Source organism: Acomys russatus, chromosome 24 (assembly GCF_903995435.1).
Source record: "Acomys russatus chromosome 24, mAcoRus1.1, whole genome shotgun sequence".
Taxonomy (NCBI): Eukaryota; Metazoa; Chordata; class Mammalia; order Rodentia; family Muridae; genus Acomys; species Acomys russatus.
This window is the reverse complement of record NC_067160.1, coordinates 30647559-30663007: the sequence shown is the minus strand read 5'-3', so window position 1 is coordinate 30663007 and position 15449 is coordinate 30647559. Positions and strand designations below refer to the sequence as shown.

The window sequence follows — 15449 nt, the reverse complement described above, 5'->3', positions numbered from 1 at the left end:
TGTATATTTTGATTATTTTGGGTTTTTTGTTTGTTTGTTTGTTTTGTTTTCCTTGGGTATTCTCTCTCTTTCCCTCTCTCTCTCTCTCTCTCTCTCTCTCTCTCTCTCTCTCTCTCTCTGTGTGTGTGTGTGTGTGTATGTGTGTACAAAATGGAGAGTGGAAGTACAAGTGGTGATTAGAAAATACACTCTCACTATCATTGGTTTTGTATTGGCAAATCAATGAAAGCAAAAATTGTTGCTTCTCATTCAAGTCTATTACAAACATGTCTTGGGAATATCACATAATTCTTTGTATTTCTGTATGTCCCTTTAATAGATTAATCAATATACACTGTAAACCTAAGTTAGATAGACATATTTTTAAGTTTATCTTTTAAAATTCAGATTATTTTTTACTATCTAAATTGCATCTCACATTTACAAAGAAATCAGGATGCTTTTTAGATATAATGTATGCATATATACCACATAGTCCTATATAAGTATGAATAAATAAAATCTCCAAACTCAAACACAGGTATAAATACTTAATGATATGAAATACTAAAAATTAACAGATGAGTGGCATGTTATAAAGGTAAATAGTAAGTGTTATATTTCAGTGAAAACAGATCAATAAAAGATAGGATAGCCTGGAACTGTTTACAGGAAGCAAGCATGAGAGCTAAAGCCTAATAGAGGACATTATAGGTAGAGAAGCACATGCAGTAATTCATAATTTTAATTCCCCAAATTGTGTCAGGCTATTACACGCCTCTCTGTTTCATTATCATCACCCTAGGACATTATCATCTCGCCCCTAGATTATTGCAATCACTCCTTAATACTTCTCTCCAGTTTACTGTGTTCAAATTCATTTTCCAAGTAAAAGCTAAACGTCTTTATGTACAATAGTTTGCCTTAATCATCACAACAGCCCTCTTGGGTACATCTTTCTAATCTTTTTTATTACCTACAACGTAAAGCATAGAGAGTAGCAAGTAGGGTCACTCGGCTGATAAGGGGGCGAGCAGGAATCGAATCTCAGCATCTAAAGACACACTCATAACCAACCATTGATCCATGTGGCCTCCATTTTATGTCATTTATTTTTATTATTGTGGATGCCACAAGCCATGGTTTGATGCAGAGATGGTAGCAGGTAAGGAAGAAGTTGAAATTCAGAATAAAACAGGTAGCTACCTGTATCGGTCTGGCACATTCTTATATTGTAAAAAATTCCTTTTGAAATACAATCTCAGATGCTATCTTATGACAGTTGCTTTAATATTTTCTTATTGACTTGAGAGAAGGTCTTATCCTCTAGCTTAGGCTGCCCTTGGAGTCCGTATGTAGCCCAGCCTCCGCTTGAGCTTCCAGGCACCCTCCTGACTCAGCCTCTTGAGATTGTAGATTATAAGCATGAGTTGCAAGCCAGCTGTTTGTGAAATGTATGATCCGTAATAAAATGTCATTGCTGTAAATGCCAAAAAACAAAAAAGTTAATTTTTTACTGTAAGAAGAAAATCAAGCATATAATCAAATGAGCAATGAACATCCTGCATTTTGATAACTACTCCGCATCATCAAAGGAAGTTTATAAAAAAATAACATCTGAAAACAAACATAGTTACTATCTTTAATTATGTGTGGATAAAAGATTATTTGTATTTTATGCACAGGCAAATTTGGTTGAAAGGAATAAAATACATAAATATTAATCTGTGGGGAGCCTCACAAACAATAATAAAATATGCTTGATGGTATAAATAAATCTAGGAATTACCAGGTCATGTGGAAGAGCCAATTGCTCTATTTGGTTATCCTATTTGTTTAATTCTTGTGAAATAATTTCAGAAAACATAATGTATTCTAGCTGAGAAAAAGTTGACTATACTTTCAAACTTATCACTGTGTATCTAAAAAGTTAGATACTGATAATATAATTCTTAAAGAAATGCAAAAGTCGTGATTTTAATGTTTTGTTTCAAAAGACAAGAATCAACAACACTGTATCAACAACAAAAATAAATGACGGACAAGAAATCATTTTACTTGTTTCTAAATTAAGCAACAAGATCTCCAAATAGTTTCTATGACCACAGTTTATTCTGATGGAAAATTCAAATCCTTGAAATTTTACAATGTTTCACAAATGTATATAGATAGTGCAGGCAACAATAGAATATAGCTGTTTGTGGTGGGGTCATAGCTCAGTTGATAGAGTGATTGCCTACTGTATATTTTGCTCTGGGCTCAAACCCCAGCACTCCCGAAACCTGGGTTGGTATTGCAGTTTTCTTGAACTAGCACTTGGGAGGTAAACACAGGGGAAGCCAAATTTAAAAGTCATCCTCAGCTACATAGTAAGTCTAAGGGAAAGTTGGACCACAAAGGAACTTTTCAAAAAGAAATTCTTTTTGTTTCATAGTGCATCCTTTAGTTTTGATTTGTGTTCCTTTGCACAGCTCCCAGAGTGCTGCAACTGCAAGAGATAAGTTTGAACACCTGGCATGAGCATTCTTCCTACGGGTATCACAGTATTGCTTTCTTTGTTCAAAATTGTTTAGCTATTCTTCCAAAATATTTACTAAAGAAACTGGTAGAGAAATAACCAAGGTAATCACAGTCCATGCAGCTTGTAAGCGCTACCCACATACTTCATATTAAAGCTTCTATTTTAACTTCTTCATTTTGGTCTAGAACAGTGTTTCTCAACACTTTGGGCTCAATATCAGATATCCTGCAATCAGATATGTACATTGATTCATAACAGCAAAATTATAATTATAGAGTAGCAACAAAAATAATCTTATGACTGGGGGTCACCGCAACATGAGGAACTGTGTTAAAGGGTAATAGCATTAGGAAGAGTGGGAATTGCTGATCTAGCGCACAACAACTACTTGTTAGTATGTGATAAATTAAGTGTTTTAATTTACATTAACTTATTATGATATTACCACAGATCAGTCTTAGTAATGAATATTATTGTGTATTATTATTTTATATTTTATTTGGGGAGAAACTTTGCCCAAATTAATATATTGAGTGTATATGACATATTCTGTGAGCACACATGGCTGATGGGGGATGACTCATATTTCAAGAGTGAGCCATCAAGAACAAGTATTTACTGAGATATAGAGCAGTTGCTAACATCTCTGGTAAAGCTTATAAACATATTTAAGAGGCAAAATCCTGGGAAGTTTTGCATTCTGCCTTATAAATCAGCAACCATTACTAAGAATTTTGTATTTGTGTTTGTGGGCTTAAGTTATCTTTGCTATTTAGCAAGACAGCATAAAACCAGCACTTCCCACTGTACCTATTACATCACAAAGCACAGAGATCATTAGGGCCACAGTATTTCAATAAATTCCATTCTCTGTTGTGTGTACATGCTTGAAATACAGTGGAGGGAAATTAGTATGTTTTTCTTACCCTACCAGATTCCTGGTGACTGATACTCCTATTGCCAAAGACATATAAGAAAAGAAGGTCATTAAAAAGTACTTAAAACACAGTTGTCTGAGATGGGAGTTTCAGAAAAGAGGACCCAAAGACTCATGGATGTTATGCATTTTAATTTTAATTAAAATGAAATGAATGAGTCATGAAGTATGACTAAAGTGAATGGTTTCATGTGATAAAGAGAGGAGGTAAAGGTAGAAAGACTTAGCCATCCTTGTTTGGTCAGATTCTTCTTGGCCCCAGAAGATGGCCTAAGACAAAAAAAAATGAGGGTCTAATGATTGATTTTCGGGTTATGCCTGACAGAATATTTTTGTTACCATATTGTAGGTGAGAGAGTCATAGGGAGGTCAGAGTTTTGTTTGTTTGGTTTTCGTTTGTTTGGTTTTTTTCTCACGCTCCCCTCCCCCATTGGTCAAGTTCACATATTTGGAGTTACTATGTTCTGAGCCATATTATTAACCTAGAACCCATAAGACCACAACTGTGATAGTTTCTGGAATTTACTTAGTGGATATAGAGATTCCTGGCCATCTGACTTAATCCATTGCTAATACAATTTGCAATATAGAAGCAAAGACAGAGATCTGAGGGCAGGTGTCTATAATTGCTTCACGCAGGACTCACTGTGCTGATTTTGAAGTTTCTGTGTTTTGCCGCCTATATGCTTATAATGATTTACTTTTTTTTCCAGTCATGCTGTTGTGTTTTGAAATATGTCCCTTTGCAGTGCTACCGGCTTGTCATTTAGGATAAGTTCTATGGCTTCCTGGTGATGGCTGTCTGTGATTGGCTCCATATAGATCCACCTGCTCTTGGTAGTGATCATCTTCAGTGCACATTTTCATCATTTTCATAAAGTGCTTTTGCTTTGGACACCATTGTTCTGACATCCAAGAGCTTATGAAGAGAGTGTGGTCTTAGGCTTTCTGTCACAGCAGAGAGCCGTCAACTGTCTTTCTTACTTGTGCAACCATTGCTGACCAGCTATATTGCTAGTGTATAGCTCATCCTTCTTTTCTAGGCACCATATTCTATAGGTAGTGCCCAGAAACCAGTGGAATCTAGCAGGACTTTTACTCACTACATCTTTTGACCTGCAAATTCTGCTATACCCTCAGCCCCAACGCCTACTCCCAGGGTTTCCTAAATTTGAGGCACCCTTCTCATTATACTAGACACAAGCTTTTATATTATGCTAAATACTTGTCCAAAAAAAACATGTTTTTCTTTGTTCCAATGGTGGTACCAGAATAGATAGCCATTTTATTTGTTATTCATAGGATTCTATCTGGTAGGGAAAGTTGAGTGTCTCATTTATGCACTGAACCTCCTTTCTTAGTTGGTGAAGTGCAAAATCGTTTTTTTGTTTGTCTGTTTTTGATCTAATCATTGGAAAAGAAGGAAAAATCTTTCTTAATTTTAGTATGGAACTTATTTTAATGAGAAGACCTCCCATCTCCCCTATCTTAATAATACTGTGTGTTACTTTTCTGAATTCCTGTCACTTTAAAATCCTGGTTTTTAAATCCTGGTTTTTAAATCTTGGTTTTTAAATCCTGGTTTTAAAATCCTGCTTAGCACTTTGTTAAATCATGTTTTCTTAAGGAAACAATAAATTGCTGTGAGAGTACATATAAGAATGACAGTAGAGTCTGTGAAAATGCTCTGGGTCACTCAATATCCTTATTCACCATAAACCATGAATCATTTTTTATTTTGCTATTGTGGTGTATTGTGTCCTCTAAATAATATCCTCAGTTTCCAAGAACTCTGAAACAGCATACATTTGACAAGGTAATTTGTCTTAATCTAGACTTTAAAAATACTTCACAATATGTGACTTATACACACCCCCAAATGTGCTTATCTTATTATTCTTCCTTCAGTGCTTTATTTTCTTCATGTTAACCTTGGTAGTTAAATTTTAAATTGTTCATTTACCCATTTAAGCAACAAACAGCTAATTGTCTTGTAGCTTCAAGATGGTATTTGGTATTTTGTAGGGCAATAAGAAGGACCCGCCATCTTTGCCTTTTCATAGTCTATATTATAGTTAATAAGAGAAGAAATATAGGAGTAGACAAAATCCCTCTTAAAAACATTTTGAAATTTTTTTTTAATTATGTGTATGTTTCTTGAGGGTGGTAGGCCTTTCTGACATATTCATGCAAGCTGGTTATCCAACATGAGTTCTGGGCGGTTAAACTGTAGGTGATGAAAACACACTCAAGACTTCTTCAAGAGGAGTACAAGCACAGCTGAGGTAGCTCTCCAGCCTATAGAAATCCCTCCTGTCAGATGATGCTTTAGCTGGGATTAGACTTAGAAAGAGGCCTCTCATCTAATGAGAAAGAAACATAACAGAACTACAGTGCAAGTATAGAGCAAAGAGTAAGCACATAAGGGGGCTTTCATGTCTAATAAAATGTAATGTGATTCTAGAAACAGCAGAGAGACAATATCACCAATTTATTGATAGAAAGAATTGTTTTATCTTAGAGGCACTTTGAAAGAATTTAGTTTGTATTTTCAGTTCAATGACCAACCATTGAAGGATTTGAGCAGTGAAATAAAGTCAAGTGGATAAATTTTTAAAAGACCGTTCTGATTTCTTAGAACAAAATAAACTGCTAGAGAGCAGTCATTGATGAAGGAAGTGAAAAAAACGAGAGAATCAAACTAGGTCAAGGATGGAGACATTGAAAACAGACATGTGGTGTCATGATTTGATTTATATTTTCCCAACATTCATAGTAAAGGGCAGAATCCCCTGGGGATTGGATCTGCAAGTAGTTGATGATTAGTTCACAAAGAGGAAGCCTTAATCCAAAAGACCTGGAGGATATTATAAGAGAAGGAAATGGCAACATAGATTCTTCAGTATGGGTCTGTGAGGAGATAGCAAGTAGTTGATCATTTATGATCCAGGAAGAATGCTTTCATCAGGTAATAGATGTTCTAACTTCTTCTACATTAAGCTTGCATTTCTGTGGTTGAAATCATCATAGAGTAAGTATCTAGCATTGTGTAGTAACATCTTGAGCAAGTGGCTAATCTGTAAAGTATTTTATAGACAATACTACCATGGTTTGTTAATTGGTTAAATGATGTAGAGAGATACAGAGAGAGAGAGAGAGAGAGAGAGAGAGAGAGAGAGAGAGAGAGAGAGAGATCAGTGATGCCAATGACTTTGGTTTTGTTCATGTTTATTTTGACTAGCCATCTGGGAGATTGATAGAACCATTTTTTAACAGTTTATAAATACCAAGGACAAAATAAGACCAGATTGGTAGAGGAGGATTGACTCAAAACTTCAACTACTGTTGTCTCTGAAACAAACAAACAAAAAAGGTATTCAGTAAATATTTGGCTATAATCCTTATCCCATTGGAAAAGTCTAGACTGAGATATAAGTCGAGATTTTTCAGCATTGAGATCATATCTACGTTAACACAACAAACAAAACCAACTGCAAACCTATACAGAGAAATGGAGATCAACATTTAAATGGTAGTTTAGAATGAAGAAGAAAAGTTTGGGAAATAGCACACAGGAAAGTAGATTCCAAGAATGGAGTCTACCAACCAAACTCTTCTAGGTACTTACTTGTGGCTTCTGGCATAAGTATTTTAGGGATACAAAAGTAAGCATCATTCATGAGTAGAAAAACATGACAAAAAGATGTGACATGTGTCTATGAAATACAGTGCATAATATTTTAAATAGGTGTAAATGAAACATGACCAATGTGAATATGGTTAAATTTATGATTTCTTTGTGTTTTATAAATTTTGCATTGGCCCTGGATATTTAAGGTGCCCACTCTGAAGTCACAATGTGTAATTTGTAGGGTGAAATTATGCTATCAAGAGAACAACAGTGGAATAACTAAATGAGATATGTGTCTAAGATATAAACAGTGTGCCTAGACTGATTTACCATTGTGGGAAAAAAAAACAACCATCTCCATTAAAAAGAAAGAGAAATGTAAAGGTATCTGCAACTGCATGATAAGTAGATTTTGTGCTCAAAGGGTGTCTTAGTTAGGGTTTCTATTGCTGCAACGAAACATGGCCAAAACACATGCTGAGGAGGAAAGGGTTTATTCAACTTGACTTCTACAGCATTTTTCATCATTGAAAGGTGTCAGGACAGTAACTCAAGCATGACATATCGTGGATGGAAGAACTGATGCAGAGGTCATGGAAGGATGCTGCTTACTGGCTTGCTCATCCTGTTTTCTTATAGAAGCCAGAACTTCCAGCTCAGAGATGGCACCACCCACACTGGCTGGTTCCTACCCCATTGATCACTAATTGAAAAAATGGCTTACAGCTGGATCTCATGGAGGCATTTTCTCAACCCAGGCCCTTCCATTCTAACTTGTGTCAGGTTGGCATACAAAACCAGCCAGTACAAAGGGTAAAGGAGTTATGAGCATATGAAATGCTTTAGGAAAACATATGTGTCCTTTGAGAGAGATAAGAAGTCCACTATTCTGTTCTCTGCCTAAGTGTTGGATTTGTCATGTCTTCCATTAGTTCAATCCTGGGCAAGTAGAAGACAAGAAAGAGCAGGCTACAAAATCAAATATGCGAACCATTGCCATGGGTAGAGTTTGCCATCATCCCTCTCATTCTGCTTCTGGTGACATATAAATATCCTTAAGTCCAGTAACAGATCATTTCTAACCAACATTATTTTCATGGTCAGTTACTAAATATTGTTCTTTTTTTGAAAAATTCAGAGGCTTAGCCCATTTTTGTCATGGTGAGAAGCATGGTGGCATGCAGGCAGATGGAGTGCTGGAAGGGTAGCTGAGAGCTCTACATCTGTTTTCAAAGACAGCAGGAAGAGACAGTGAGCCACTGGGGCTGGCTTGAGCAGACATCCACAACAAAGCCCATCCCCAGTGACACACTCCTTCCAAAAAGGTTACAACTATTCCAACAAGAACACACTTCCCACTAGTACCAGTTCCTATGAGCCTATGACACCATTTTCATTTGAATTACCACACACAGTGAGTGAAGATCTGTGGCTGTTCAAGTCATTATAAAAGTCACAGTATTTATGTAAGACCTTTTCATACCTTTCTGTTTACTTCAAAATGTCTCCAGATTGTACTTTTTTAGTGCAATGCAACTATTGCTGTCATATTTCTTATTCTGTATTATGTGCTATTGTTACAGTGTGTGTGTGTGTGTGTGTGTGTGTGTGTGTGTGTGTGAATGTATGTGTGGGTATGTGTGTGTGTGTATTTACAAATACTTGTGGCAGTCAGAGGGAAACTTATTTGAGTCAGCTCTCTCCTCTCACCATTCTGGTTTTGAAGACTGAAGTCAGTTTATCAGGCTGCAGAGAGAGTCTTTATTCCATCAACCCTCTTACTTGCCCTATTGGTTATTTTTCATACTAGAAAAACCTATGGATGTTAAGTAAAAATAGGATTTCCCAATATTTTAATTCATAATTCCTTGAATATGCTAATACAAAATATATGACATGGTGGGAGCACTGTATACACCAATATATTGTGAATAAGTTAGTAGCTTTTTGCCTACACAATGAAAATATTTTGAAATAAATCCTTGTAAAAGCTTTATATAATACCTGTCTTCAACTACAGAGTATATCTGAGAATATCAATCAAGAGATCCAAGGCATGTTTTCCAAGAGTTCCTGGTTAATGAATCTTTTCTTAAAACCTTTTTTGAATAAAAATGGTCACAATGTTCTTTGTTGAAATGTTTATAATGCAAAAGTAATCCAATACTCAATGTCTACAAAGAATGACCTAGAAAATTATTTTGAAGGAGATGTACATGGTTTCCAGAGGAAAAACGTAGTTGTATCTGCAAATCAAAGTGAGATTTTTACATTGCATATCTATATCAATTCACAATGAGATTCATTCATAGCAGAATGCTGATCCTAAAATATCTATTAAACAATAACTGGGTAACTGGTAAGTAACTCAAGTTTCCTAGTAAAATGACATGAAAAGAATGACATCTTAGATACAAGTATTTAAAGTGCTACAAATATTTAAATAGATGATCTTCCTTTATAAAATATGATTATCCTAGCCCAAAATCTGTGTCTATAGAATATTTTGTTGATATGTGTAGCAACTGTTGGTTCAGCCTACAGTATATTTCCCAATGGCTCTTACACGAGATCCGTCTTCTCTCCAGATTTGGCAATGTGGAGGATCTTTGGAAATTGTGACTTGTTCTCATGTCGGCCATGTTTTTCGAAAGGCAACTCCATATACATTCCCTGGTGGCACTGGCCACGTCATTAACAAGAACAACAGAAGACTGGCAGAAGTTTGGATGGATGAATTTAAAGATTTCTTCTATATCATATCTCCAGGTATGCAGTGATGAAATTTTTCTTCCTCTAAAAGGGAAAGTAAAATTTAAATATATTGAATATATGTCTCATTGTTCGTATTATTCTAAGACCTAAAATAAAATATTATTCATTACCAGAATTTCATGGAAAATTATGTGTGAGAAAGTTTTATGATAAGGTAATTTTCATCTAAAATAAAAAAAGTATTTCAAACAGACACTTTTAAAGATCTTTCTCATCTCTTCTTTATTCTTTGTCCAAATAAAGAAAGATGTACATAATGATCTTTAAATTTGTTTTAATGCACACTGGAAAACTTTAACTTGTATTTAAACAGGGATGATTTAATAAGCTGTCAATAATTTAACTAATGAAGTAATGAAACAATACTATATAATAAATGGCTTCCTACTTTAGTAGTACCAAAGTAGTTATACAGAAATAAAAGTAAATGTACACTATAACTGGGTCATAGGCTATTATTATTATCATTTTAATATATATTTTTACATCCTCTAAAATCTGTCAACATTTTATGTGAAAAATTATAATAAGGAATTATTAATAATTGCATTCCTTGATGGAAGAAATTTGTAGGACTTTTTGATGATTTTACTTTGATTTTCTATTTTCTCCAATAGCCACATTACTTATTTCTAGAAAAGGACAGAAAAATTGATATATTAAGATGAGAATGAAATGACAGAAAAGCAAAGCATAAGGACAAGGACCTCAATGTCAACCAGTCTCGTAAGCAAGCAAAGAAGTAACTGTAGATAGAAAGAGGATTACAATGATTGCCTTCAAGGCATCAGAACATAGGCTGGAATGTCAAAGTAAAAATTAAAAGGATTTTGGGTCTCATAACAGACCAATCCAGTGTTCTTTCTTTGATACTCTCTATGCAGTTTGAATGTATTCAGCGACCTTCTTATGTAACCCTAAGAAGAACAACAATTCACATCTTCATGTTTTTTTTTCTGCAGAATAATCTATTACATAGCTTAAAAGAGCAGTTTGCATTGTAAATGGTATATACTGGGTTTTTTTTTTTTTTTTTGGAACTATATATAATTCCAGTAACTCATTTTATAACAAGTATGAAGAATAGAAAAGCCAGGATGGACCTTCTCGTCATCGAGAATTCTATATCAGAAAGAAAAATTGGGGCATTGTGTGTGTGTGTGAATGTGTTATTAGAAGGACCTTTTCATACTTTTTTTTATGTGCCTTCTGTGTCAAGTCAAAATGCTATTTCAAGGGACACAACTTCGTGACTAGAAGTATTTCCTTTTACAGTAGAAAAAAATCTGTCCAGATGTTCACAGAGTTCAACAGAACGTGTAAAATCTGTTGTAAAGAAGTGACATTTATATAACCCTTTTCACATTACTTTGTTGGTATTTTTTAATGGAAGTCATTACTTATAGAAATACATAAATTACAATATAAATAAATCAGTACAGGGGAAAAGAAATGTACTATGAGGAAATGTGTGAAGCTTGCATCAGCCAGCACTGTGAGCGATTGGGGGTCATTGGAGACATGGGTTACACCTCCATGCACACCAGGGTGGAAAGGACTGCTAGGGTAGGCGAAGAGACCTTTCCTTTCCAGTCTCTGAAGGTTGACTGAAATGAACTGACTAGATATAGGAGATGAGAAATGTGGGCTACCGGGGACAGTAAATGTTTTTTTTTAAGTTCAATGGACTAGGAAAACAAAACAACATAGGTCAATGTCCATTTGGCAAGGACATGCATACACGAGAATTTGTTTTTAGTGTTTATGGATGGAAAGTGATGACCCAAGTTCGATGAGAAGAGTACAAGCTTATTACTGTCGACATCAAGGATGCTGGTTTGGAAGTATGAGTTTAGTTGATGAAAGTTTAGAAGGAAAGCAGAGATATTCCTTACTCCTTTGGCAGGTGGTAAACAGAACTCTTAAAGGTAAATCAACTACAGAAAAAGTTTATCCCTATCCTGGGGCAGGAAAAGACAGCTGGGAGGCCAGTTTTGAGCTCAGATTAAAGGCATTCTAATTTGTTCCATATCAAATTGCTTGGCATCAAAATGTCTTATTTGCAGTGTATTGATCCTAATACCTCAATATTAGCCATTTCATACAGTTTTTATTTCACTAAAATGTAGATGAATGAGAACCGTTTTACAAACTGCAGAGAAATGGTCAATTTCAGAGTTTACATGATATAGACTAGAGAATTCAGAGCAGAGCTGTTTGCATAGCCTGGAAAGTGTTCATCTTCCCTGACATTCATAGGCATCTACTACCCCAACACATACCTGTACAAATGGAAAAAAGGGAGGACAGGAACGTACTGAAATTACCCCAGAATTTTAAAGGAAACAGGATAATCTGCCTGCAAATGTGTAAACTAAAGATATGAAATTATAACTTCTCAATAGGAAAGGGAGAATGTAAATAGGTCAGAAGCTAAATCTGAATGGCTCAAAACAAAAACAAACCTTGTCAGATAACAGATCACCCTCGGACAGTTAGTTAAAATATCCAGGAAGCTATGAATTTGTCATTTTTCTGACTTTAGCCATCATTTGATAATGTTACAGATTCTGATGAATTCTGCAGCTTAAAAGTCAAAAATCACACACACACACACACAAAATCATTATTTTCTTGAGTCATGAGTGTCTGAATTTGTGTGTCCTGTGGCAATAAGTGAATCTATAAAACAGAAATCCAGGCTTTTACACGCATGCTAAAATTATGTCATTCACTGTTATAAATACACAAATATGCATGCTTTAATTGATGAAGGATGATCCAGCCTATTGTGGGAAGCACCATCCCCAAAGGTATGGTATAAGAGAGGAGAAAGCAAACAAGAAGCTTTGAGCTCCCAACACTGTGACTTTTCTCCCACAGTGAAATATACCCAAGAAGTATAAGCCACCTTTCTACCCTAAGCTATCTTCTGATCAAGGTCTTTTGGTACGGCAATGAAAATCAAATGAATACAGACACCATGGAGAGTGCGCCATTAGCACTCACAGTGTTGTGTTAGCTTTAATTACTCATCTAAAGTCTTTTCACATCTATATTCCTTGTATCTAGTCATTTTCCTATAACTTTTTAGATATTAAAAAAATATTTGTTGAGTAATTTAATAACTATCAAATAAGAAATGCATTTTGATGAGGGACACCTCATTTTCCTCTCTGCTGAATTACCTACAGATGTCACATCACAACCTCAGTCCACCATATCTTATCCAGAACAAGGCTAAGCATCCACAGATAAAATAAAAGGTGAAGGTAGTCTTCATAGGCCTGCGAAGAAAGTTCAACTGGTTTATATGTAGCCTGTCTTTACTGTTTTTGCATAGTTATAGAACTATACTTAGTGTTACCCTCCTTACTAGGAATAATTCAAGATTTTAGAGACACAAAACAGCAATATATATATAAATATATATATATGAAAATCAAACAAAGCTCATTTTTTCCTGTGTCCCGATTTGGGTAATCTTTGAAGAGCTGTGAATCTGTGAAGAGCTACACATGCAAACTGCCTTTTCTCTTTATTTTGCTGTTTATGTCCTGATTATGAGCAGGAATTGTCATTTGCCGACTTTGAAAGCCTGAGGCCGTTTTTACTAGTAATTGGGCTGTTTCTTTTCTTTTTTTCTTTTTTTTTTTTTTTTTTGGTTTTTTGAGACAGGGTTTCTCTGTGTAGCCTTGGCCATCCTGGACTCACTTTGTAGACCAGGCTGGCCTCGAACTCACAGCGATCCGCCTGCCTCTGCCTCTTGAGTGCTGGGATTAAAGGCGTGCACCACCACGCCCGGCAACTGGGCTGTTTCAGCTAGAGCCGATATGGTTGCTCCAGAAAATCTTTTTAAATGAAGGGATGTAAGTAGAAATCACTCTTCACAGCGCACTCCTTGTAAATGTGGTCTTGGTCACAAGCAAAGATTTTAGGAACTTGAAAATCAAGTATACTCATAAAATCATGTCTTTAAAATAGTCACTGTTCTGCTAATATTGATTTTCTCTTCTTTGGGGAGGTAGCTTTCTAGCTACGTGTCAGAAGGCGCGGTGAGGAGAGGTAGCTCTATGGTTATTACCCCCGGGTTCTCCTTTTCTCAGTTGAAAGATTGTGATCTTGCTTTGAACCAAAACAAAGAGGAAATTAAATAGGAAGACTCTAGGAACACTAGAGTTTTGATGTTCAGGAAACAACATATTTTCAGCAACGTTGCAGTAATTTGAATCCTATTACAGGTAAGACAAGCTCTATATTTAGAAAAGAGTCTTGGAACTCTCTTTGAAAGGTAACACTTAAAAAAAAAAAAGTTCAGCTTACAAAAGGCAGCCTATTTGAACAGTATCACCAGGCTATTGCTGAACTTTAAGACCTGTATTCTTTCTCATCTATTGGACTCTGCATACAGAAAATACAAATAATTTCAACATAGTGTTTTTTTTAAAGATACAATGTATGATAGGTGCCTGTGTATCAAATGCGTTTTCTTAGAAAAGTCATGAAAATGTGTTTTTATGACCACAGGTTTGACATTTTCGGCAAAATTTACAGCATGAAAAATTTTAGTAGTCTAAGATTAGTCTTTGTTCGCTTAACATGAATTTCTCACTAAAGATTGTAATAATTCTGAAAGGAAAGTGGCTTCGGAGAATTTGACTTTTTATTATGTACTAAATACTTTACCTTATCTGCAATGCTGATCCATCACTGATTGTAACTGACTTGATGATGAAGAAATGATACATCATATTATGGTCTTTTGGTTTGGTATCACATATTTATTAAGTTTAGTGGTATCTTAAGAAGCTAAATTTTGAAATATGTATGAGTGCTGCTTTCCACATTGATGAATACTTCCATCAAAGTGTTGAATTATTTAGTTATATGCGGCAGTGGATTGCTCTTAATTTTGAGTTCTGTTATGGCTGTTTATCCATTTTTGAATTTTTAAGATTATTTTCATTAGTTCTTTGATAATTTTTCTAGTGTTATTTATCTCACCCTGCAAATCCTTCAAGAACAATCCCAGTTCTCTACCCACACATAATCGTGTCCTCTTTCTTTCTTTTTTTTTTTTTTCATACATCAAATCCAATTTGTGCTGCCCTAGTGTGTGACTTTTCAGTGAAGCCTGGATAACTTACAAAGGCTTGCACTCTTAAAGAAAACAAACTCCCTCTCATAGACAGGAATCGCCTGTCGCTCTTTGGCTAGAGATCAGAATTCTTACCCAACTTCCTCCTCTATGATGAGATTTAGGTTGGCTTGCATTTGCACAAATTTTGTGCATCCTATCATAATCACTGTGAATTCATATATGTCTAGAAGATGTATACATAGTTACCATTTATACCTATTAAGGGGATTCTATAATGCTGGGAATTTTTCCATATAAGTGTTTTGACATCCTGAATTTGATAGAGGAGAAATTAGGGAATACACTTCAACTCCTTTTCACAGGAAAGGACTTTCTGACCAGCAAAATTCATGATTTCTTGGCTCTTAATATCTTTCCACCCCCTCTTCTTCATTTAGTGATTCACAGAATAGTACCTTCCTTCTAGAATTCAGACAACAAAACTACCTATGTGTTTAAGTGGATT

The 15449-nt window shown here is 35.3% G+C and overlaps 1 protein-coding gene across 2 annotated transcripts in view; it reads left to right on the top strand.

The window, feature by feature from the left end:
* The window catches only part of Galnt13 (polypeptide N-acetylgalactosaminyltransferase 13), a 447668-nt gene that overhangs the window by 283635 nt on the left and 148584 nt on the right, over positions 1–15449 (top strand). For both annotated transcript variants that reach the window (XM_051166208.1, XM_051166210.1), the window contains exon 7: positions 9657–9837. In XM_051166208.1, coding sequence (XP_051022165.1) covers positions 9657–9837 — 181 coding nt within the window. The remainder of the gene's footprint in view (positions 1–9656; positions 9838–15449) is intronic.